General features: G+C 41.8%; 1 protein-coding gene across 2 annotated transcripts in view; it reads right to left on the bottom strand.

Moving 5' to 3' along the window:
• PDE8B (phosphodiesterase 8B) overlaps nt 1-26,737 on the bottom strand; it is a 159,775-nt gene that overhangs the window by 64,427 nt on the left and 68,611 nt on the right. For both annotated transcript variants that reach the window (XM_054031931.1, XM_054031930.1), the window contains exon 2: nt 11,668-11,727. In XM_054031931.1, coding sequence (XP_053887906.1) covers nt 11,668-11,727 — 60 coding nt within the window. The remainder of the gene's footprint in view (nt 1-11,667; nt 11,728-26,737) is intronic.

The raw sequence follows: 26,737 nt of genomic DNA, 5'->3' as shown, positions 1-26,737 counted from the left end.
GGCTGAACTGACTCCTGGTCATCCAGAGAATACAGGAAGACACAAACAGGTATCTGAAAGTCAGCTTTGGTGCGCATCCTCCTCCATTCCTTTGCTGAACACTGCTCAGCTAAAACAGAGAATCTGGCTCAGAATTCATGGAAAACAGGTCACCAGGAAGAAGTCCACTGAGAAGTTATACATATTGACCATAATGAACATTGCCACCAATTATAATCCCAAGGTACTATTCATGAGATCAAGAAGAATGTAATGCATTTACAACTACAGTAGATATTATAATTAGTAATCAGTTCAGATTACTTTTGTCAACTACTAATCATCCAAACATACTTGCAGGTACATTATACCTATAGCTAAGCCACAGAAATACAGAGGGCAAAATCCTGTACCCTTCTCTTCCCTAACTGCTGTGACAGAGCAAAGTACAAAATGCAATAGAAATGCAGTGAACCCATGGCCTGGGGAGACCAGGAAACAATGAGGCCATGCAAGATGCCTCCTTAGAATGCTGCATGCCTTGCAGCAAAGCTCCATGACAGCCCAGCTTGGCTGGAGCACAGATGGTGGAGGGGATATGGTTGAAGCAGGTTGTGTGCTTTGTCAGTGGACCAACCGACTGTTCAGATCCACCAGCCCATGCATGTGAATGGGAGATCATAGTTCATTGCCATTACTCCTGCCCACTGAGGCTGAACTCAATTTAGACTGTACTTCAAATGCACACGATATGGTTAATACAGCTGTGAAACAGCCAAAAACCACAGCTAAAATAAAAGCTCTAATCTGACATAGTATACATTCATATTAGACAAAAACAACAAGGAGTCTGGTGGCACCTTAAAGACTAACAGATTTATTTGGGCATAAGCTTTCATGGGTAAAAACCTCACTTCTTTGCATCCGAAGAAGTGAGGTTTTTACCCAAAACCCACGAAAGCTTATGCCCAAATAAATCTGTTAGTCTTTAAGGTGCCACCAGACTCCTTGTTGTTTTTGTAGATACAGACTAACATGGCTACCCCCTGATACTTGATTCACATTAGGAAACTCTTGTTAATATGAATGCAATAGGGGGTATTCTGTTAGAAAAGTACTACTGCACTGTCATTTCTTTATTTTGCTAAACCACTTCACAACTAAAAGCCTATTGATACAGTTCCAATATTTACTAGTTCCCACCCACCCACCTACACTTTTCCCAGGAAATGTAATAATTTTTCAAATTGTGAATGGAAATACATGTGAATTATTTGTTCTGTTTGTCATAAAATGGAAAATGTCAATCATAAAAACCCATTTTTTAAATTTGTTAAGTGCTGACCAGTGATGAGCTGGAGCTGGTTCGCAAGAACCCGTTGTTAAATTTAGAAGCCGGTGTAGAACCGGTTCCTAAAGGGGTAGGCAGGTGAGCAAACTCCGGTCCGCAGGCCACATCCGGCCCGCGGGACTGTCCTGCCCGGCCCGCCTGAGCTCCCAGCTGGGGAGGCTCCTCCGGCCCCTCCCCCGCTACCCCCCCGCTTCACTCACTCCAGGTGAAGTACCTGCCACCAAAATGCCACCGAAAGCCCGAAGCGAGTGAAGACAACATCCCCCCCTGCCAAAGTGCTGCCGAGGACCCGGTAGGGAACTGGTTCTTAGGATTTTGGGAGCTCATCACTGGTGCTGACGATGCTTGTCTGTTACTAACAATAAAACTTTACATCAGTTAAGAATTTTGCCCTCAGTCTCTCACCAGCCGCATAGTGGAAGAAAGGATAAAAGAAATTATAAAATGAGCTCTGCTTAATCTTACGGTGTCATGCAGGGTACTTCAACAACCACCACAACCACACCCTTCAATCTCATGTTATAGAAGCTATATAGACTTAGTGATTCACTAACCTGTAATTAACACTGCCATTTACTTCCCCCCAGATTCTGGGTCTATTTTTTTTTTTTAATTCTCTATATGTAAATCCTTTTGCCTGAAATTGTAAACAAGTAAGCTGTTAACATTCTGGTCCTACTCACTAGAGCTCAAATCCTGAAAAAGCAAGCAAGAGCCTGGGTACAAGGGATGTTCTTGTGCAAAAGTTTTAAGCAATACATTGAGAAAGGGATGGAATCTTATCCCCAACAGCAGGAAGGCCTAGGCCATGTGTGCACACACTCAGAGTCAGCAACTGCTAAGCATGGCAACACAGGAGGGGAGACTACTTGAAATCTCTCCTTAAAAATCCACTGCTGCCAAAATGCCTAAAAGACATTTGATAGCAGCTAGCTGGGCTGGTTGAAAATTTTCTGCTGAAACTGTTTTTCCAACAGAAAATTGGGATTTTTGACTGAGCTCAATTTTTTGTGAAAAGTGTTTGCTTTTAATGGGAAATTGAAATATTTATGCCAAAATTTGAAATGGCATCACTGTTCCTTATGGGTGTTACAGTTTGGGTGCCTTAAGCTTCCATTCTCCTCTCTGAGCTGGGCTATACTTCCCATGATGCACTATAGCCAGGGACTCCTATGTGCAATTCTTCCTCTCCCCAAGAGTGGATAAAAGTGGCATATCATGGGAGATGTAGTGAGAGCCCAGTCCATAGAAGAGAATGGGAGCATAAAACAAACTACAGTTCCAATGAAGCACAGCAGCACTATTTTGAACTGAAATGTTTCAGGTTTTCAATATTCCAACAAAAACTCAAAATTTAAAGCACAAAAGTCTGAGGGAAAAACTTTCCATGGAAAAATAACTTTTCCAACCAGATCTAATGGTTAAAGAGCTGGTTTGGTGTGAGACCGCTACTTATTAACACTTCTAATCTCCTCACTGTGACCTTGTGCTCCCCCTGCCAGCTGTCTCATCTTATACCTACACTGTAAGATCTTTGGACAGGGAGAATCCTTTCGTTATGGGTTCGTGTACAGCACCTAGCACAATGAGACCCCCAATCCCTTTACTGGGCCCCTTAGACACTACTCTTACATTAAGAAAGAACTAACTGTGGCTTGCTGCTTGACTCCTACTTCAATTTGGGGTCACATGAATTGAAAGGAAAGGAAAGACTGAGTCACATCAATGGCCTGCTGCACTCACCAGTGTGGCAAAAACATTTCCAGTGCTCTTGACCAACATGCTGCAATAAGCTAGCTCACGATTTGTCCCCATGGAAATACTGTACAGGAGTGTGGGGAATAGAACATGCTCATGCACTGCTCCAGAGGCCTGTGCAAATTCTTTACCTTTAAAGGCACAGTGAGGAGCAGTAAAAGTAGGACTGCTATAATGGCTTCAGGGGTATATATTAAATAATGCATTAACCAGAATATGTTATGCCATGTCTAACCTGTAGGATGTCAAGGTCAGCAAAAACATTATTTAAAAATGCTCCCTTTCTTTTTTAAAAATGTTTTTACTTTGCAACAAACAGTCAAGACAAATTCACTGTTACCACCCCCCAGGCAACCACCTGGACCTGAGCACATTTTTCTAGCCCCATCAAATTCTCTGACCACATCACCCTTAAGTTTTGTTCCTTTTCTTCCTCCTTCAATACTTCCTATAGTTCAGGGGTAGGCAACCTATGGCACACGTGCCAAAGGCGGCATGTGAGCTGATTTTCAGTGGCACTCACACTGCCTGGGTCCTGGCCACCAGTCTGGGGGGGCTCTGCATTTTAACTTAATTTTAAATGAAACATTTTAAAAACCTTATTTACTTTACATACAACAATAGTTTAGTTATATATTTTAGACTTATAGAAAGAGACCTTCTAAAAACGTTAAAATGTATTACTGGCACGCAAAACCTTAAGTTAGAATGAATAAATGAAGACTCGGCACACCACTTCTGAAAGGATGCCAACCCCTGCTATAGTTTCTCAGTTCTCCCAACCCCTCAAATTTCGCTCATCTTCTAGAGCAGTGGTCTCCAAACTTTTTTGATCGCGCGCACCCCTATCAGTAAAAAATTTTTGAGCACGCACCCCCTGCTGTGCTGGCTCTACCATTTTTCCCGAAGCAAAGGGGGGGGGGGGAAGCGCTCCTCCTGCCGTGCACCCCCAAGGATCCTCTTGCGCACCCCACTTTGGAGACCACTGGTCTAGAATTGGTCACCCTCTAGAGGGCAATGGGTTCAGTCTCATTCCCATTCAGCCCTGGGTTTCTGTGCTGAACTTACCAGCATTAGAGTCAACAACAAATGTGATAGGGATTCTGTGTTGCAGATGCTTGTCCATTAGGAACTGGAGGGAGACCATAAACTCCTGTTACAAACGCTATGAAAATAGCCACCAGATGACAACTTTAGCTCACTACTAAATTGGGCTGGATTTCATCTCGTGTCTAAGAAGGGAAAGGTTCCATATTTTATTACCAAGCCCTTTACGTGATCCAGTCCCCAACTTAAATATTTTTAATAAGGAGACATTGTCTAAGGTGTAGCTTTATAAGTTATTAGTACCAGTGACAAACACAATGAATACAAATATGCCTTTATCCATTACTTCTCCTTTAAGTGTACTGCCAAACATAGCTAAGCCAGATTCTTCCATTGGGAAGAACAATAATATGCAGCAAGCAATTAGATAATGTATGACAAAAGAAATAAAATTTGGGCCCAAGGCTGCAATTCTTACTCATGTGAGTTATCCTAAGTCATACAAGTATATTTACCTATTTCAACAGGGTAAATAGCATGTGTTAGGACTACTCACATGAAAAGAGTTGTAGGTTTGGGGCCATTGTTTGATGGTAATATAAAAACTAAATTGATAGCCTAGGAAATGTATATATTTGCTATATGACACACCCAAGGGTCAATATAGGTGGAACTTAATGAATACTTCTTAAATTAAATAATTATTTTTTAAGAATTTTTCAGTGTTACTTTATACTGCTTATCAGTTTAAAGATTATATAGCCAGTAACATAGGTCATCTAGCCACTCTCCTCTACAATTTGCACATATTTACCATAGCAATCAGTCACTAACTATGCCATACTGTGCTGCAGATGAAAAAAAATACTTTAAAGTAAATATACTGAGAAAGAAAGGGCTCTAGGATTCTAAAGTTTACCAAAAATAGTTCAAACTATGCAATGACATGAAAAGTCAGATATAGAGCAAAGTACTGCTTGTTTCACCCACACGAATCATCCCACTGACTTCACTGGGACAACTTGTCTGAGTAAGGTAAGCCAGATTTGGCCCAAAATGTCTTAGAGAAAGTCTTTTATCTGTGTTACTCTGTGTAGCCATGGTGTCACCATGTGAAATTCAACACACACAGACTAGTGGCTAGCCAAGGTGACCCAACTTTTATCTTATCGTAAGCTGTCTAGATTGCTGAACTCTAAACAATAAGTGAAGTGATTAATGTTATGGCGGAAGCAGTACAATTCAATATTGGATTAATCAGCTAAGAAAGTGACATACTAGTAGTTATATATTTTAATGTTTTAGAACTTCAGATATTTATATTTACTAGAAAGTGTCTCATTAATCACAATTAACTAGAAATAGAGTGTGTTCTGCTTTGCAGTACTACTCACCTGTACCTTGGGTTCTCTGAGGTGATTGTCTGCACAGAGCCTTGCCCTTGGGAGGTGGTTGCACACTCCACACTTTTGTTGGAACTCGCTAGCAAGTTTTGGCCATTGGGACAACATGCATACTACCTTGTGGCACTGAGTATTCAGGCCTGAGTGCGTGTGTTAGCAGCCAACACTCTGCACTGTTCCTCATCTCCTTCCAGTCCCTGGAGCATCATGGGTTAGGGTGCTAACCTGAGACTTTGCAGACCCTGGTTCTCTTCCCTGGTCTGCTACACCCTTTCTTCTACTATTATTAGGTGTATCTTGTTCTTAGTTAGATTAGTAGTGTAGTTGGTATGAATTTGCAATGTTTTGTGATTTTGATTTTGTCCCCTCTCTTGGCACCCTCCCCCTTTAGAAATGAGGGACTGAAGAGTACAGGGAGGTGAGCAGCTTGAAATGGTGCTTCTTCCCATGCATAAGGAGTCGGACATGAGCAAGGAGAAAAATGCTTCATAGAAAATTTGAGAGATGGGCAATGAAGGCTGGCATTATTGGTGGAGCAGAATTAGAGGTTGACATCTTGACATTGTACAAGAGTTAACAGATCAAGAGCCTTAAAAAGTAAAGATGAGTAAGGGTTTTGTTTGTTTATTTTTTTAAAGAAATGCAGAAGGGGGAGCCATGGAAGAATTCAAATGAGGAAATCGTTGAAGTGATGAGCCAGGAAAAAGGTTTTTGCAGCAATGTTTCGAAAGGACGGACATGGCATTTGTCAAGGCCAGAGTAGGGGAGATGGCAGTAATGGATACATGAGATGAAGAGGGCCAGGACAAGAGACTAGATAGTACCTCATTTTCCTCATTGCATCTGTATTCATAAACTACCATAAGAGTGGAACATAACCAGTATCACTCACTATATTTGAAGTTCGCTAAAGGTGATAGTTCTGCCATCACTGTAAACTTGAAGCTCACCTTTTTAATTACTACAACGCCATCAGGTAGACTTAGACTGGCTTCCTACTGAACGGCATACCTTCTACGATATACCCTCTATGGAGAGAGACCATCATCATATTCTGTACTGAGCAGGCAACTGCATATGAAACTCTTAGGCTATTAGTGAAATTGCCACCATATATCATTTAGAATTAAAGTGTTTGTTAATGTTTCCCCTGGCCATCTTCTTTAAAGAATCCAATTTTTTTATAAAATTACTCCATCACCCTTAACTCACTCCCTAATGTTATTTTAACAGTTACTAATGGCCTCAAATGCAGACTGATGTGTTCTTTACCAAATCTTTCCACAGAAAAATAGATTCTGTCTTATGGGCTGATCCTGCAAGCTACTCACATAAGTAATTGCACACATGGTCCCACTGAAATCAGTGTACGTATTTGTACAAGTAAGGCTTTATACCAATCGATCCCTTTAATTGAAAGGGATGTTCATCTACCAAGGGCCAAATGAAGAGATGCTCTGAGCACTGACCATCCTGTTGATTCTCCCTACATTTATTGTCTGTCCTGTTTTTCCCTTTTCTGCTTATTTCCCCATTGTAAGGTGGATGCAGAGCCAATCTGCCTCCTAAGTCACATGTGGTATGGCTCAAAGCGACAAACATACAGGGCCCAATCCAGGGCCTGTGGCATGCAGAACTAAGTTTTTGTTCTGTTTCAGAGATACCTGCCAGTACAGTTTTTTGGGGGTATACAGAACTTGCAAGTCCCTACATAGATAAACTGCTCCACTGGCTTCCAGTGGGGGTGAGGAGACACCTTTCATGCGCATTACCGCCAGTACTTGGTGTCACTTCTGGGGTTCCAAGAGGCAAGAGTACAGGGTTTTGGCAGCGATATAAGCTCTGAGAGAGACTACCATAAGGGCACTTAGAGACATGGGATTGACATGTTAGAATCACATGGTAGGCACAGTCTGGATCTCTCACCCATTTACAGGGTCAGGAACATAAGGCCAGGAATAGACTGTCCAGGTCACAGTCCAGCATGCTACGCTACAAACACATGCCAGAACAGACATTTCTCCTCCCCACTGTAGATTCCCCACTGGACTCTTCACCCATCTGTTAAATTGCCTGTGGCAGGGCACAATTACAAATAATGTCACATACCAAGCAAAAATACAGGCAATATTCCAGGCAGGTCTGGATGTTCTCAGCATTCCTAGCTCTGTGAGTCAGTTTGCTCCAAATGAAACAAGCAATATTCATTACTTTAGATAATAAACCTTAAAGAAGTACACCAAGTAAAACAGACCTCGCTGTTGCAGAAGGCCTGACAAGAACGTGTTTTAGCAAGCTATCTGAATTTATCAGACATGTAGACTAATTTCTGGTAATTTTACATGGGATGAAGTTGAAGCAAATGGGGATTTTAAATTAGAAGACAGCAGATTTTATACTGTACAAAAGAATAGGTCATGTACATCGTTAAGATGGAACAAAAGACTAACATGCAGATTTATTAAATTAATGGACTTATTAGCAATATGTTGCCTGATTAGCCAAGTGTAGAGTAACACAATTTATTCCACAAATGTGTTTAGGTACAATATGTCTTCCCCCCGCCCCCACAATAAAAATAATACTGTATAATAATGCCTTTCTTATATGAAAACTAACTTATATAATGTTTTTAACCATATTTTGGCTTTTATGCAATACTGTAGATTATCTCTTTAAAAGAACTATGGACAAAAGACCATCTACAACCAACTAAGTCGTTTAAAAAAAACAAATGCTTTAGGGTTGTTTTTTACTCTCCCTTCCTTCATGATGAATGTTAATTTAAAATACATCACAACAGCTAACACTAGCACGACAGTATTTAGAGAAACATGATTTCTGCTAAGGACACTGAAGAGAACTTTCACATAAAAGTGGAGAGAACAGTTTTACTTGTTAAATATTTTCTTGCCCATCCTAGTGCAAACTATCAAAGTTTGAAGAACATTTTTTTCCTGAAAAGTTACACACATTTATGTTAAAATTCCATGAAAAACAAAGACACTGTTCTACTACTGAAGCTAGTTATAGTTCTACAAGCATAAGAGAACACGAAGGAACTATTTCATTTGATCAAATCATTATTTAGACCAGTATTTGGTACAGAAAAAGTTTCAACATTTTATGGCAATTATAAACTTAAATTTAATCACACGTGCATAGAGGATAGAAATGCTGTTTCTTGTATCATTTCCACAAAAGCTTTATTTCTTGCATCACTGTTTATGCTTTGCTTCTCAGAGCAATTTAAGATTCTGCCACATAGCTGTGTGTGTAAAATGTATAGATAAATGAGACAAAAATAAAACTGAACCTTGTATTGTTAAAGCAGTGTTACAGAATGAGAATAAAAAGGTTATTGTGTTTCAAGAGTTAATATATATTGTTTTGTAAACTTTTAAGTTACATTCTCGGTCATCTGGGATCACTAAGTGCACAAATTATAAACCAAGAACTAGCATTGGACATCCATCCAGTGCTTAATTTGTGCCAGGGTTGAGCCCGGACACCTCTGGGTTTGGCAGGTCAGTTTCCAGTCCCAACACAGGCAGCAGGAGGCTCACGCTGGCCACAGAGCATCCTTTCTGCACTGGGGCTGCAGCCGTTTCATGCACAGGCTCCAGTTCCCCCCCCCTGTCCCCCACGCTGAGCCTGTCCAATGCCCAGTGGGTGCAGCTGTGGTTAAAACAATGCAAGCTGAGCTCCTGCATCCTAGGCTGAGAGTCCTTTGGGGCCGGGGATGCCACATTCCAGCACTGCATCCGCCAGTGCCCCCTTGGCTTCCTGGGGGGGCTCCTGCGAGGAGGCCACTGCCCCCTGGGAGGTGTCAGGGACTGGGGAGGTGATCATGCAGCCAGGGCGCAGTGTGGGGCAGGGGCAGTAGGGCACTGGGACAGGAGGGAGGCTCCAGGAGGCAGCCCCAGTGCCATGCACAGACCCTGCTGGGGGAGGCATGGCAGGCACACGGAGCAGGGCACGCAAGATGCACCAACTGGGGAGGCAGCTCTATGCTCTGGCTCGGGGGGAGGCGCTAATCCCACTATGGTGCCCGCAATCCTGGCTGCTGCAGACCCAGGCAGCAGCCAGGCTCAGTAGGAGGGCGCTGCCCAGCCCACCCTCAGCAGGGAACCCGCACCAGGAAGTGAGAGCTGGGCCCAATTCTGGACCCCCTTTCACGAGAGATGGGGTGCTCTTCCCCACAAGGGATTCCAGCTGGGTAAGTGCCCCAATTCAAGCCAAGAGCGGAGCGATCTGAGTTCAATTGGGGAAGACCACAGCCCCTTTGTATGGGAGCAATGGATCGGGTGGGGTAGAAAATTAACACACACACTGGCATTGAGAGAGCAATGGTTGCGGGGGGGCTGGGGGGGGCACGGTGCTGCTCTCCAGTGTCCCCTGACCAATTTGGAAACTAAAGCACCAGCATCCCTGGGACAATTGTACCGGACATGGGCGTATGTTTGGGGTGGGTGTTCTTGATAGGGTGTAGGGTGGGAGTGCATGCACTGTGTGCGGGATGGGGGATAGGCAGGGTCGGGTGTATGGGACAGTGGGTGCATCTGTGCTTAATTTGTGCTGGGGCTAATTCTTCCATAACAAATTAAGCACTGCATGTATCCTATCTACCAGAACAGAAAAAAAACCCTATAGAAATTGTAGTAAGTATGAGCAAGAGCAATTGTATGCTGAGCCATAGTTCAGCCACTATTGCTGAGACTCATTTGATTTCTTGTACTTGTAATCTGTCAGAGCACAATTCTCTTTGTCCTGTTCTGCCATCCTCCAGCAAAGGGAGTGACTCTGATACCTTTAACTCAGTAATGGAGTGTTTTACAGTACTGTATCAGGACTGAAAATTCTATAACACTTAGAAAAGAGTTTCTGGTTGGTAGAAGCTACTGACAGGAATGGTTCTATTTTAGTGGCCTCTCTTTGAGTGCTTTGCTTGTCACTGCATATTTACATGCTTTGTGCATTTGGTTTCTTCCCAGGCTTGTAGGTAAACCAAAGAAATTGTGCATTTTAGGAAATGTGGTCTCCGAAGTGGTCAAAGAGTTCATTACTTTAAGTGCATATTCATTCTAGCACTGTAGTTCAGTCCTCAGCACATTACAGTCACAAAGCTCAATTGCCATTTCAATTAAACTGCTGGTGCCTGCCTGAGCAACTTTCATTAGTGGGGAATTTTCTATAGCTATCTAGCCAGGTACTGTGAAATGTTGTAGCATTAATGTTGTAGCAACTGTTCTAGTGGGTAACAGGTACAAGTAGTAAGAATTTGATTTGCTGCTACTGTCCATTAAGCTTATGTATTATTCCTTCCTGGCTGCATAAATTAGAAAAGAATAGTTTTATGCCTGTTACCAGATGATTAGCAGAATGCAACAGCTTTCTTCAAATTTCAGCTACTACATTTAACATATGGGCACAATAAGTTTCATGAAGATCATTGAGCAGAAGAGTTTTCAGGATTCTATTACATGCTTTTCTCATATTAAAAAAAGTGGCATTATTAGTGACAAAGACACTAGCCAGAAAGAATGGTTTCTCAGCTCTATAAAATGCTGAGAACCACTATGTTAAAAACTTTACTATTCATATTTTCTTCCTAAAGATGGTCCAAAATTGGAAAAGCTCAAGTCCAAACCTTCCCTAAATTTTGTGGGAATTGTTTTCAAGTATCTAGATCCAAATCTGCTTGTGTAGTTTTGGCTCCAAGAACTGAAGGACCCTACTTTCCAGCTCTTGAAAGACTTTATATGCAGCAGAATTTATGCTGCCTTTCCACACTAAGTTTCTTCACTCTCGTAAGAGGCCGAGATGCTTTTCTGAAGAATTTCTTGCATAGTTCAATAGCTGCATTCCAAATTGAGGAAAAAACAAAAATATCCAGAGTCCAACAATACTCCTGCTGGATACTGCCTGCACCATGTTTCTGTATGTAACTCTTGAGCTGCAACATGGCTTCAAGAAGGAGACGTGTAATTTAGCAATATTGATGTGCATTCTAATACAAGTGGTCGGTTGGGCAATGACTTTTTAATGGTTATACATGGATTGAGCCTTTAATTCCTTTGCATTTTCACACAGAACTTACAGTACCATCAAATTGAAACAAAGTCCTACCTGAACAGGATCTTGTGTCAGTCTCATGGGCCCAATTTGTACCTCTGTAGTTGAAGCCTGCTAAATGAGAAAAATGCAAAAGTGGTTTTCAGTTTCAGCTCAAATTAATAGATAGGATTTTGCAAGAAAGATCAAACAGAACAATAAAAATGTGATTCTATAAAACATTCTGAAGGGAAGAAAAGCACATGACTAACAGTCTTTTAAAAATGTTTTATGGGTTTGCTTAAATAAGTGAATTTCTTTTTAGAACTCTTATTTGAAAGCTATGGGCTTAGGGCTGTTTTTTTTTTTTTTTTGGAACCATGGCCTATAGAATTTCCAGGAAAATGCATCACTGCTATGTCTGGCAGAGTACAATCAGGAAACATCCACATTAATTCATTATGATAAGTGCCAACACAATAAAATTGAGAACATTTATGGCTGGTCAGTTGCTATATTACAAAGAAGTTGGACTGTTGCTTTAGACCAGTTTCTTGTGCAGTTTGATGCAACTTAATATATACTTTTCTTTATACTAATGATTCATTTCCCTTGAGATCTTCTTAAATTCACAGAGTTATAGAATATTGTCACACAGACTAAACAATGCACAGGTCCTCCCACACCAATATCTAACTGCAGTGGAAAGTCAGAATGCCCTCAAGCTACTTCTAATCAATGGGCACTTTATTTAAAATTGTCACTTCTCAGAGAGTGTAAATCTCCACTCTCCTGTTCAGTGACTACCCTGACTGCCTGTTAAAGGTAAGCTAAAGAAATTGCTCCATGAGTCAGATATAAAATGAGATCCTAATTCCAGGCAGGAGTGCGAGGACCTTTATTTGTGACCCAGGAACCTGGGAAGCACAGTATTATATTGCTGCAGCATTCAGTAAAGGTGTCTTTTTGTTCTTAAATCTGATACCTTGCAAAGGATTATACTTGAACATTAAATGTGTATAATTTTAGTGTACTGTTTTCTCTTCCTTAAACAATACGATCCCTGTTAAGTATTAACATAGTGTTGCCTGCACGTGAGACACAGTATAATTATGTAGTTATGACTGACATGGTTGGCTTTCATGCATCACTAAGCCTTGATTCTTCTCAGTTCAACACACGTCAAAGGGTGTTATACCATAGGCACTACTCCAAGACATTAAATTCCAAAGAACCTATCATTATTTCCTAATATATAAGCTACAAACCCGAAGAGTTCCTTTTCTCACACAAAATAGTGAAAGCTACATTGCTCGTTTGATCTACTGCCATGTGCAAAGAGAAGTTACATTTGTGATGGGATCCCCCCTGAGGTGCAGCCTGGAACCGTGGGACCACTGTGCCCCCTGAACTCTCTCCAGCCTCGGCTGTCTCTCACAATGCCTTGCTAGTGACCAGCAGCAAACCCCTCCAGGCGCTGTGATCACTCAGCACAATAGTGTGTGGAGCCCCACACCCAGCTATATTGCTGGAATGCTCCCAGAGCCACTCATGAATCACACAGAGAAAGGCACCAGCCCAGTCCCATTCCCCTCTCCCCCAGCACTGAACCCCAGGAATATACCATCTTGCACTGCTCAAGATGGGCAGTGCAGATTAATTGGTTCACCACTTCAACAATGGAAAATGGATATACACCAGCCTTCGCAAAACCTGAGCAGTTTCGCCCCACTCTTCATACAAACTCACTGCTAAAGCTAAACAATTAAACAAATTTATTGACTATAAAAGGCAGATTTTAAGCGATAGGCAAAAAGTCAGAGTTAGAAAATAAAATATAAGCACGCAGTCTAAACGCTCAACCCTATTAGACTGGGCAACAACTAGACTAAGCAGGTTCTCACCCCACTAGATGTTGCAGTCCTTAATATACAGGTTTGTTCCTTAAACCTGGGCCAATCTCCTCTGTTGGAGTCTTGTCTTCTTCTCAGTGTCTTAGGGCTTGTCTACACGGACACTTGGCAGCACTGCTACTTTCTCGCTCAGGGGTGTGAACCCCCCCGAGCACAGCAAGTTTCAGCGCTGTAAAGTGCCAGTGTAGACAAGTCAGAGCACAGCTCAGCTACCAGCGCTGGTGCCACAACCACTAGCTGTGGGAGCACTGGTGCCACGACCGTGGCAGCGCTTTAACATTGCTAGTGAAGACATGCCCTTAGTTACTTGCAGCGTAGGTGTGGGCAGGAGAAGGCCCCACATGGCCCCCCTGTGTTTGGTTTTATACCCTCAGTCCACGTGCTTGGAAAACACAAGTCCAGGCATGTCTGGGGGGCATTGCTGGTCTCCAGGTAAGGTTAAGCAATTCCACTGGTATGGCCTCATGCAGGTGAGTCATTGAATTGTAGTTCCCTTGCTGGACAATGGCTGTTGATGGGTCTTTTGACACCCTGCCTGGGCATTGGTTACTTTCCTTGCTGTTGCCTCTGGGGTGCTAATATCTGGCTGATTCCTCAACTTACCACATGTTTTAGTGACCATAAAACATAATTCTCATAACTTCGCATGCATTAATGATATACATATATGGATAGAGAAATGACTTTCAGCAGGTCATAATCTTTGATACATATAAAGCATGCCTTGTAAGGTAATATCACAATTATATATAGATGAGGAATATGGGGGGTTACAGGGTGCTCCCCCAAGGTACAGAATGTCACAACATTGCATGCGTTACGTTATCAGAATGGAAATGAAAATTAATAATTAAATGTTCTGTGAAATTGTGAGTGCATAATGAGGCTAGTTACAGAGGAATAGCTTTTAAGAAGATCTTGTACTGAAAATCAATGGTGATGTTATGTGGCAACAAAACAGTTGTTCAGACAATCGCCTGAGAATCATTTGAACAAACTAACAATATATAAAAAATTAAATTATATATGAAGATTTGTGACAACCAGAGCACACCATAAAGACACACCAATGATCAAACCTGAGTTCTCCTTCCAAAGCCTCCTAACTACAGTGTCCCAGTGACAGATGGCACAGACCCTTTGGAATCCCCCGAAAGGTTCTTGTGGTAATCATACACATTTTATCTAATAAAGAGGAGCAGCATCGGCCTCAACAGTGCAACAGGAGGACTGAAGGGGAAGCTAGGAGCCAAAAGAGCTCTTCTGTCAATTCCAGATTGAAAAAGACAGTGAGATCCCTTTGGAACCTGATAGACAAAAGGCAGCTACACTTCATTACTAATCATGGGGTCTATAAAAATAGGGCAGTTTCTAGGGGAAGGGAAACTGATCTCAATTTCTCCAGACGGTCAGGGTGTCAGCTCAAACAACTCTTAAAAATCAATCCCATATACTGCATAGCACTGTCTAAGTTAAATGAAACTTTTTTTGACAAATGTTAACACCAGTTTTGCTCCATCTCTGTTAGCAAGGCAACCACTATTATTTTAAGCACTACATATGAATTATATCTGCTCTGAGCAGGATTAGATCATTCAGAGTTTATAATGCATGTGGTAGCTAGACGTCCATCTATACTAGGTCTCTTAGCCTGATTTACCCCAGGGGAAACTATTAGTAGTTGTGGGATTGTTTTGAAATGTTTCCCTAGTATTTGTTTGCATGTACTTTGGTTTATTGATACAGCCAACCCAGAGGCACCAGAAAGAGGTCTCTGAGTAACCGTTCTTTTGTTGATATCCAAACCAACGAGAGTGGCAAACTGATCGATCACCACACAGATCTACATTTCTGATTCAATTGTTGTCTTGGACAAAACAAGGTAGGGTGTCCTCAGTGATATATAATACAAAAAACTTGGAAAGCAGAAGTAGTTCATCAGCAGGGTTAATTCCCTGATGCAAGATATTAACTGGCGGATCCTTTGACCTCTCAGAGTTCCTAATTTTTGTTTTCATGCTTCTGGCTCTATTCTACACAGCTGAAGCTGGAGCTGTGAAGCTACTATACCAGCTCTGACAGCACAGGTAGCTCAGGAGAAACATACCACAAGCAACTGCCTGTGTGAAGGCAGTTTTCTGTGATTTACAGATACAGATCCCAGTCCTGTAACTGGCTTTCACTCAAGGCCCCAATGAAATCAATGCAGCTCTGTGCCGACTGAGGAGTCTGCCTACATGGAGTCAATTGAGTTGAAGCCACAGTTAAAAGTGAGTCTGTTGTTGTTAAGCTTTCAACTTCTGATTCTTATTCATTCTTGCAAGAGTTCAGAAAGTAAAGCTGAGTTTATACTTTATTAGTTTTACAAAAACAGCAGAACTTACATTTTCAGGACAATTTTTTTTTATGGTGAAAACTATTTGCAGTAAAAAAAACCCCACCACCTTGTGTGGCTCAAACTATTAGAGGCATGATCACATGATCCAACTTTCATGTCAAAAAGAGTCTCTTCCACAGGCAATAATGCACAGCAATACTCATGCAGGTGTGCCTACACAAAGATACATGCACAGAAGAGAAGGCTGGGTTGAGACTCACTGAAAATCAGCATTCCGATTTACTCACCTTAATTTTTTTTAAAAATACCCTAATCTCCAGCAATGTCTGCCAGATATGTTACAGTTAAAGCATTTGATTGTGGAACCAGTTTAGAGATCTGGAATGCTCTAAAGAGTGCCAAACAAAACAGTTTATACAGTGAATACCAGACTGTATCTAATATTAAGCAAACTAATAAAAATCTCTGATGGGCAATCTCTTCATTAAACTTCTCATGCTACTGAAGAACTATAAGACCCCTGCCATAGTTATGCTTCTATATTTGAATACACACATCTTCTAGTAGTAGTACCCTGCTCAGATAGTACAACAATGGGTGTGACAGAAGAACCTAGTTACATATTGCAGCCATGTAAGACATTGGGAATTGAACTACCTGTCATTCATGGACTATTCAAAAATGTCTCTACCGAAATTCTATGTAAACTCATGCTGTCTGCTACACCTTCTCTCTCTGACATCTCCTTGTGAATGTCTAGCCATCAACTCAACTCAATATGGGTAAAACACAGCCCTCCCTGCTATCTCCTTTCTTGATCTCTGTGGACACCACCACCACCCTTGCTGTCACTGAGGCCCATAACGTGGGTATCCTCTTTGACTGGGACCTTTCTCTCAGTCCTCATATACAGATTATGTCTTACTCTTGCTGATTCTTTCTACATAACATCTCTAAGATACAGCTTTTCCTATCCATCCATACAGCAAAAACTCTTATCCAGGCACTCATCATCTTGCGCCTTGATTATTGCAACATCATTCTTTCTGGTCTTGACAAAGGCAATCTTTGGCCAGCTCATATCCATATTCAGTAAGATACTGAAAAGATAATTTTCTTAGTCCATTGTTTTGAATCCCTCCACTGCAGAGCCAGCCCTAGGGGTGGGTGAGCAGGGCAGCCTCTCTGGATGCCAACTTCTAGGGGTGATACAATGCTCTGCACCCAGCTGTGCATTGCTGTGGGGTTTTTGGTTGTTCTAGTTTTGTTTGCTTGGTTGCTTTTTGGCACTGCGGGGGGGTGGGGGGAGAGACTCAGCTGGCTAGGTGGTCAGTGGGGAAGGGAACCAAAAACATTTTCAGCCCTGGGCAAAAAACTTAGGGCTTTCCCTGCTCCCATGGCTCCTCCTTCTGTATCATATCAAACATAAGCTAGCTGTCTTCACTTTTGTGGCCCTTCATGGACTATCTGCCTCCTACCTATCCTCTCTCATTCATTATCAAGGTGTCAGCTGCCACCTCTGATCATCCCATGAAGCCAGTCTCCACTGCTCACTTGTTAAAATTTTCAAATAAGCCCCTTTGTGTTTTCTCCCAAGCTGCCCCTTATGCTTAGGAGGAGCTCCCCATAAACATCCACAAAACTAACTCATTACCATTCTTCAAATCCTTCCATAAAAAAAAAACCCCAAACAAACAAAAGAACAACAACAACAAAAAAACCCTTCTCTATCATGATGTGCACACAAAAAAAAGACAATGGTCAGGCTGCGGTGCGCTGATACCACTGCCCAGCATACTGAGTAATACTCTCTCTTTATTTCCTTGTACTCGCCATTTGTCTGCCTGTATCTATCTGTTGTACCTTGTCTTATACTTCGATTGTCAGGAATGGTCTTTTTATTCTGTATTTGTACAGCCTTTAGCATAGTGTGGCCCTGGTCCATAAGTAGGGCTCCTAGATGCTACAGGAATACAAATAATACATATTTATGGATGGTTTCTTTGGTGTCAGTATCCTGGTAGATACAGATCATATGCTTGGGGAAAATGGATGTGTGGTCTCTGTCTTCCTGAGTTCAGACAACCTACCTCTCCTTATTCATTTTTTTCAGCATCCATTCCCCCTGTCCCCGTCCCGCCCCGTACCAGCCAGAACATACTGCAAAGTGATCACACCTACAGCCAGCACATGAGATCACTAATTTTTTGTCCAAGTTCCAGTGGTTTGGTTTTTATAAGAACCAAAAGTTTGGATTTTTAAAACAAAGTTTATCTGAATTTATACCAATTTTTTGTGCCTCAGCATACTTGAGTGCCTCTCTCTGGAAAAATCCCTTATACACTTTGTGTAAGTATTAAAATAGCAGCATTGTGTAGGAGAGAGAACTGTAGGTTAATCATCATCCTTTTCCAAAATACTGGCATAGGAAAAATAGCTCCAAATTGGCAGATTAGCCTTTAGAAAAATGAGATTTTCTACATTGTGAGGTATCAGTCTTGCTCTTTCATTATTAACCTTATTCCTTGCATAACTAGAACCTTTCAGAAAGGAAACCGGGGATTGATAACTGTTTGAAAATTATCTCCTTTCTTCATGATTGCCTCAGTCTAGATTTTTATAAATTGGATCATCTGGCTGCTTGCAATTTTTACCAGTATCCCTGAAGATATTTTTGGTCTGCAAAAGATTCAGACTGATTTTAGAATAACTTCTGTTTTTAAGAAGATGTTTTTAAAATAAAGTAGCCTAAAATAAAACAACTTTTTTTGTGAGTCACGAGAACTTGTCTTTTCTACAGCCTACACTATGGAAAACTTCAACAAGCTCTATCACTACAAAATATACTTTCAAAAAGGGGAGACCTTTTCTAATGGATTAGCCTGGTGCTCAGCTAAGACATCTTCAGTATCTATGCACCCCGATTTTCTCTCTTACAGCAAAGCACTTCCCTGCTCCAATGGTTTACTAAATCATCCTGCAAATCAGGGATGGAACATTTTACCACATAGTTCAGAGGGCCTCCTTTTCACATGTATAAGCAATGTTCATGACCCAGAATGAACTCGGGGCCTACAGCTGCTACATATTACATTCTCTGTTGATAACTAGTTAAGAACAGAAATCACTTAAGCAGACAACGAAAAGGCATAATTTTCCAATCACCCATAGAACACTATTAAGAAGAGAAAAACCTTAAAGATTATACAATATGGGCCAAATTTTCAGCCCACAATGCCACAAATCAGATTTTTAGGTCTGAGTCACTATGGCTTTTGTACCATATGCCTAAACTGAGTCACTGTACACTCTACAACCCTGCTCCTGCAGCTGACTCAATGCAGGCAGACCTCTTCAACTGCACAGAATCAATTGCAGGAGCCAGCCCTATGACATGGATCCTCCTTTCTTTGTCCCCATTCTTGGCAAATGTTGTATCCTTGCTTGAGTGTCAAGTTAAAAGTTTAGAATACAAGGTCTTTGGGGCAGAAACTGTTTTCCTATTAATTTTCTGTAGGATTGTATGCACTATAAAATAAAGTGACAGTGATCACACTGCTAAATAACTGCAGATGCAAAATCTAGCCCTATAGGTTGTAAAATCACAATGATAAGAAAAGACAAGTAAGCCAACCGTACATAGGTAAAGCCTCAAAAGAAGAAAAAAGGCAGAGGCCAGCCAGCATAAAAAGGGTACATAAAAAAATCTGGGCCTACCTTAAGAAGAAAGCAATTCAGAAAGGTAAAAGGCACAGACACCAAATTGCTAGCAATTTTAGACCAACCTCCTGAAACATCCAGCTGACATTTGTAGAATAGTTCCTTGAGTGCTAATGGAACAGATGTAGGTCTGGTATAAAAATGACGGCAGTAAGAATATTGCATTGTACCAGTTTTTTTTTTTTTTAAATCATATTCACACAGAAATAGAAGCTCGTCTGGAAATACATCATCATTATAGGAATTAGACTTCTCATAGGAAAAAAGTCACCAATGTGAGTGACATTTATGTTGTTAATTTAGGCACATAGGAATTGTCCGTATTGGATCAGATCAGATGAATATATTGTCTCAGACTGTGGTTGTTACCAGAAGCATCAAAGGAAGGTGCAAAACACAATAAAAATATAAAAGTAAAAATCTCCATACAGTGAAATCCTGGCCCTACTGAGGTCAATGGGTCATATTGGACTTCTATAGGGCTAGGATTTCACCCATAATGAATAATCATGTAATAACCTGCCCTTATGGGAAGTGTCTCCTTAGCCCTCGGTAGTCAACAGTTGGCTTGCACCATGAAGGTTCACCTTATATACATTTCTATTCTCTCTGTGACTGTGGATGTTATTAGCCACATAAATATCTAGTTAATACAAAATATTTTTGGAGCAACAGACAGCTTGTTATGCCAGTAAAATTACAATTATCCCAAACGAGGAGGAGTCTCTTGACTTCTACTGCAGTGCATCAAAAACTCTGAGGAGATCTGGATTTATTCAGCCTCCTCCAGACATTTGGATAACTGAGGCTATACTCTAGGAGCTGGAAACCTTTCTACACTATGCAGACAAATCTCCCCCCCCACACTTTTTTCTTACACATACACATCAAGGCCCAGATTCTGAGCTGTGATCTCAGTACAGTTAATTTTGTGACCCCTGGAATCTAGGGCTAGCAGGGAAGGGTTTGGTCCTCTGTTTAAACTAGGGCAGCCTGGGGGCCGCTCAAGTTTATGGTTAGCTGAACACAGCCCAAAGGGGGCCATTCTAGCACTCTGAAACAGCCAGACTGAAGAGGTGATCTCCTGCCACATTCCCTTGTCCTCAGCTATGTCCCCCCTACATCAGGGGCTAGAAGCAGGTAGAACAGAGCTGCACCACCAGCTCCACACCCATAGCTTTCTGCAGCTTCCTGCTACTCTTATAAGAGAATGACCTGATCCCAGCTCAGGTGTGCTTATTTAAGGGCAGGTCTACACTAGAAGTGCTACATTGGCACAGTCTTTGCAAAACCTCTCCCGCTGACATATCACTGGTGTGGACAGTGCTTAGGTCCCTGTCATTTGTGTTGCTCAGGGCAGTGTCTTTTTCATACCCCTGAGCGATATAAGTTAGATCAACTTAAGTGATAGCGTAGACCTGCCTTTAGTAACTAGGGTTTGGCTAGCCTCAGGCCTCTAGCCCTTAAGACGCAAGCCACCCTGTTACAGAATGTATTAATATAGAGGCAAGGTGGGAAAGGTAATATCTTCAGAAGAGCTCTGTGTAACTCAAAAGCTTGTCTCTCACCAACAGAAGTTGGTCCAATAAAAGGTATTACCTCACCCACCTTGTCTGGGACCAACATGGCTACAACACTACATGCATTAATATACACAGTTATCCATTCAGGATGGAGACTACTGAAAAACTAAGCATTTATTGCTTTTTAAAATAGCTTTTCAAAATACTGCAGGCTTCTTATTCTATTGTCTTAAGTGGCATTTTAAAGGGACATTTACTTAGTAGTGGTAGGAAGATTGCGGTGCCAGAGCAACAGGATGTTTGAGAAATGTAAATGGATGGTGCTATGGCTGTGCAAATCATTAAGTGTAAGGGATTGGCTGTGACAAAGTAACGTATCAATGGTTTCTCATTTCAAGATCACAGCTATGTTTATACATGCCCCTCGTGTTGATTTGAAAAAAGGCAATATTTTTTCCTGAACAGGAAAAATAAATCACAACACATACATAGACTGATGAATCCATCTGTTTCCAACAGCAGTTTGATTCTGATTTGGTGACACACTGAAGAGTCAGTTCTGCACCTGATGCTATGCATACATTAACTAGACTGTGTTACAAATACAGAAAGGCACAACGGGCCCTTCAGTACTCCTCCAAAACTAGGAGTCTTCTGTAACTCCAAGTATAATGGTAGTGAACTACTCACAGGTAAACACAGACTTTGCATCCCTATATTTTAATCCAGCAAGATATATAGTTAGGCAGTAAACATACAGCTTAAGTCTTTTCACAAGCAGTAAGTTTTATAAATTGGGTGTATGGCGGGGGGAGGGGAGAAAAGGAATTGTAACAAGATACAGAATTGCCATGAGCTTATTTTTGAATATTGTCTTTTTAAAGGCAGTTCTCTCTGAAGACGTATTATGTAGTTCCCTAGCACACCGGTTCACATTGTTAAATACTTATTGGCACAACAAGCTTTATTAGTGTCACCAAAACATTAGAAAAAAGACAAATCCCTCCAGTATCTGTCAAAGGTAAGTGTAATCTGTCCAGAATGGGTCTTCTCAGTGTCTCTGAGATTTCATTCTGTACAACCATTTGTCATTATTGTCCATTCTCGTTTCAGTAGCAGGATGAGTCACTTCTCACTGGTGAATCAGGTCAGATCTGGTTACGTCAATCTTACGAAAGGCTATTATAACTAACTCTGAACCACATCAGTGATGCAGACACTGAGGGAGGGGGAGGAGGGAGAGGAGAGAGAAATTTCTAAAAATATGATTAGACACACCAGAATTTTGTAAAGGGTCTTGTCATCACCTTGTAATTGGTACATGTGTATAAAGTAAGTATGGACAGCATGAGAGCCTCGAGAGAGCAATGTGATCTAATAAATGTCAGTGAGTAACTACAGCTAAAGCAGTAATTGCAGCAGTAAGAAAGAAAACCCAGTGTTACGGTGAACGAAATAGCTCTAATGACCTTCCACCAGCTCCTAAGCTGGTTACTTGTGCACAGCTTATAAAAGACTATTGGACTGCAAAATAATCAGTTACCTAATTTTAACGTAAACTCATCCTCCTCCAAAAAGTGAATGAATGAAACAGGAGATTGTATGTGTCCCAGAGACTGCCAGCTCAACATTTGCACCAGATGCCACCCAATGCCCGGTCTCATGCCGCAGATGCGGGTAATGGAAGTTTAAAGTCTCCCTTCTGTGCTGTTACAGTGGGGAGAGGCATAATTACAGGGCTGTATGACGTCACTAGGAGTTTACTGGGCCAGAATTATATTTGAAATTGCTCCCGGAAGTTAGGAAAGGAAGCAATTAAATATTTAATGACGACTATGTTCAGGAGCTTTCCAAAGTCTAACCTTAATCAGAAAAGGGCAGTTTTCCCCTCTCTCTTTACTGCTTTTGGTGACTGTTTTCTGGCTATTTCTCAGGTAAAGAGGGATTAGACCAATTGGCTGTGTACATCCCATCCTGGAATAGCCCCAAGCTCCACTGCCACAATAGTAAATAACCGAGCCTCAGGGAGGCAACCTTGGTTGTTCTTAGTTGTGAGGAGAGTCCTTCACTTCTGGCACAGTTATAGTGTACACTGTTGCCGTCAGATAGAAAGGCCCCCAAACTGGCCTCTGGGGCCTGTCAGTCATGTTCTTGCCCCGACTCCTTCCCACTCAGTTTGGGAGCCCTCTAAATGTCAAAGAAAAGCTCAGCTTTCATTTGAAAGTGAAAATTAAGTTTCTAGCCATCTTCCTTGCAGACATGACCTTGAACACAGAAGTTCATTGCTAGGGTTGCAAGTTTGCCATAGTGCAATTTTTTCTGATGTTCATGGCTGATTCATGACTCTTTCTACCGCCACCCAGGTTTGGTGTTGAATACTCATAAAACGTAGCTTTCCATTTTGGCAGGAACTCAGAGCAGTTCTTGACTGTAGGGCACAGGGCTGCCTAAGCTAGTAGTGATAACACTAGAACTACCACAACCTCCTTTGCTAAGGTACCTTTGTGGCCTCTTGCCACAAACAGCATGGTTCAGCAGTGCAAGACACAGTCTAGACTAGAGACTAAAGGCAGCATTTTCAAAGGTGCCTAAGTGACTCAGAAGCCTAAGCATTTAAATCATTTAAGCAACTTTTGACAATGGAGACTGGCTGAGTCACTTAAGTGCTTTTGAAAGTTTTACCACAACACTCCAAATGCAGCACTGACAACAACTCCCTCTATGGCCTTGGGCCGGTCACCAAGTAACCTCTCTGCCTTAATTTCCCCCATCTCTAAAAGGGAAACAATTCTAATTATTTACTTCACAGGGGCCTCATTATGGCAATTAGTGTGCTCCATTACAATTTACCAGAATGCATGCAAAGCTCCGCAGTGACTAAGGGCCCCTTGCTTGCCAAGGTCCAGGCTTTTCATATAAAATGAGTCCATTAAGACTGAGCAGTGCTCAAGACTTCTCCTTACTCCAGCTCTGCTCCTTGTTATGTGCCAACAGTGGCCAGAATCAGACACCTAAAAAATTAGTTTGTAAGCACATCCCAAAATAATGAGGCTGCCTCTACTCCAAGGCAAAAACAGAAAGGCTCCTTTTTGATCTAGGAGCTATTTAAATCCCTGTAGACTCTTTCCCCCAGGAACATGTAGCTACTGCTACTGACCTTTAAAACTTTAGGGTTTAACAGCCTGAAACCTCTTCCAGAGCCACTCCCTCCTACAGCAGCAGCAACAACAAAAGGTCTTTACTTATCCCTGCCTCCTCCTTTTATTTCTTATTCCTAGGTGTCCACAGCTGGAGGGCATTCTGCCTCGGAGCTGCAGTGTCTGCAGGATGATGCTAGTCTAATGAAGTCCATTAACCCCTTCCTGTGCCAGCAATCATAGGGCATGTATACCTTATCTCAATCCAAACACTACTCTATGTATTGGAAGACAACAAGAAGGAGAAAAGACAAACAGAAAGAGGAAGTCTGGAATATACATTAGAAACTTATTTATCTGGATGAGCTTGTTGTGGATCCTGATTCCAATTTTGTGGATCAGCCCTAGAAGTGGAAGCTATAACAGAAGAAGGGGGGGTGGGGAAGCTAGTTTTTCTCCCTGGCTTTCCCCCATTCTCAAGTACTTCTGAATAGTGATTTCTTGGGAGTTCTTTCTTCAGATGGTCTGGGCCTGAAGAAAGGCAACTGAGGCAGATTAGCAGGGCCTGAGTAATCCATGCTTCAGCAGTCATGGTCTTTGCTGCAGAATGCACCCTTTGCTCCAGAATCTAAACTTTTAAAAAAAATTATGCTTCTAGCTCTCAGAGTTGCAAAGAAAAATATGAACTGCATATAAAGCGATCAGCATTATTTTCCTGAGTCTTCAGGTGGCATGAAATGATAGATCTGAAAAGTGTGAACTTCCCCATTCATCGCAATGTTGTGTTAAGTCTAAAACCTGAAAATGACTGTTTCAGTGTTAACATTGTTACCTACTTCTCTGCTGATCATTTTACCAGAAACATATAGCTAATGTGCTAATCCCAAACTGCCTCCCATGCCTTCTCTTCTCTCACCCTGATACTAAAGCCTCCAGCTTCCCTTACATCTTTTATAATACTCAAAAAGAAGAACAGGAGTACTTGTGGCACCTTAGAGACTAACAAATTTATTAGAGCATAAGCTTTCGTGGACTACAGCCCACTAAGCTTATGCTCTAATAAATTTGTTAGTCTCTAAGGTGCCACAAGTACTCCTGTTCTTCTTCTTGCGGATACAGACTAACACGGCTGTTACTCTGAAACCTTTTATAATACTGTTATGCACTGTCAACATAAAAATCTGTATCACATTGAAAACTGAAAATGTGGAATGGCACAACCAGAAACACTTAAGAATGCTATCCACAAAAGGCAACATGCTAGGCAGAGAGCCCCCTAGGCTAGCTAATGGGAGATACAGATGACAGGGGTGGGTTCTGAGATCTGCCCTTTCCACAGAGCTAGGCACCTAACCCAGCTGAAGGGAGGTTCCTATCTCTGTTTGCCATCCACAGCTGAGAACCCTGCTCCTGGAGTCAGGCAGCTCAGGTAGCTAAGGTGTTTCTTTGAAAAACCACTGGAGGAGATGGTAGTTCCCTTATTATTTTTAGGCCAGTAGTTAGACCACTCACCCAGTATGGGGGAGATCGAGGTTCAATTCCCCTCTTTGCCTGGTGGGGAGAAAGGATTTAACCTGGTCTCCCACCTTTCAGGACAGTGCCCTAACCTCTGGACCATGGGATATTTGGATGGGGTTACCCTCAGTTTCTCCTGCTAAAGTTGTTCCACTTTGGATAAATAATTAAATAGTCATTGTAATAGGGAGACTGGACCCTAGGTCTCCAATCTCCCATGCAGGTGCTCTACCAGGCTCTCAGGTTCTCTCTCTGTCCCAATGACTATTTAAGTATCACGATCAGGCCCCATAGGCAAGCTGGGTGAAGGAGCATCTATCCTCTGCTGGTTTGTGCATTGCAGTGGGGCTTTAGTGTGAGGTAGGCATCCAGCTTCCTAAAGTGAGGTAGCAGCGTGCATGCCCACAAGCAGAAATTCAGGTGCCTAGGGAACTTTTACAGCAAAAATTCAGGTGCTGAGTGTGTTTACACACCCACAGGGTTAGGTGGCAGCCGAACAGAGGTTTTGTGGATCAGTAGTGCCTAAAACCAGGATTTAGGTGCCTCAATCTGGGATTTAGACACCTATGTCTCTTTGTGGGTCTGGGCCAAAGCAGCTGCATGTTACAGACACCTGTAGTCATGCCAGCTTGCTGAAGGGAGGTCTCAGCCATGAAGCGCTTAAAATTTAAGACCCTAGTCCTGCAACCCTTATTCATGTGATCTTACTAGAACTACTCCTGCATGTAAGTGTTTGGAAGAGCAGAATCTAACTTTAGAATGGTTAATTCTTGCATGCAGTTTAGTTCTCTGCCTATGCATCACTTAAGAGTCATTATGAGGGCTTGTCTGAGACTTACACATTGCACAGTCTTTGGAATGGCCATCAGCACAGGAGTAAATTTGCTGGGCTTTACGTAAACACTCCCAAGTGGCAGTTGCTAATTACTGCATTACAGTCGCCTTTTTCACATACTACACTTAAAAATGCCACTTTTTAATACACCTCTACCCCGATAT

This window comes from Malaclemys terrapin, chromosome 6, assembly GCF_027887155.1.
Source record: "Malaclemys terrapin pileata isolate rMalTer1 chromosome 6, rMalTer1.hap1, whole genome shotgun sequence".
Taxonomy (NCBI): Eukaryota; Metazoa; Chordata; order Testudines; family Emydidae; genus Malaclemys; species Malaclemys terrapin.
This window is presented reverse-complemented; position numbering and strand designations above follow the sequence as displayed.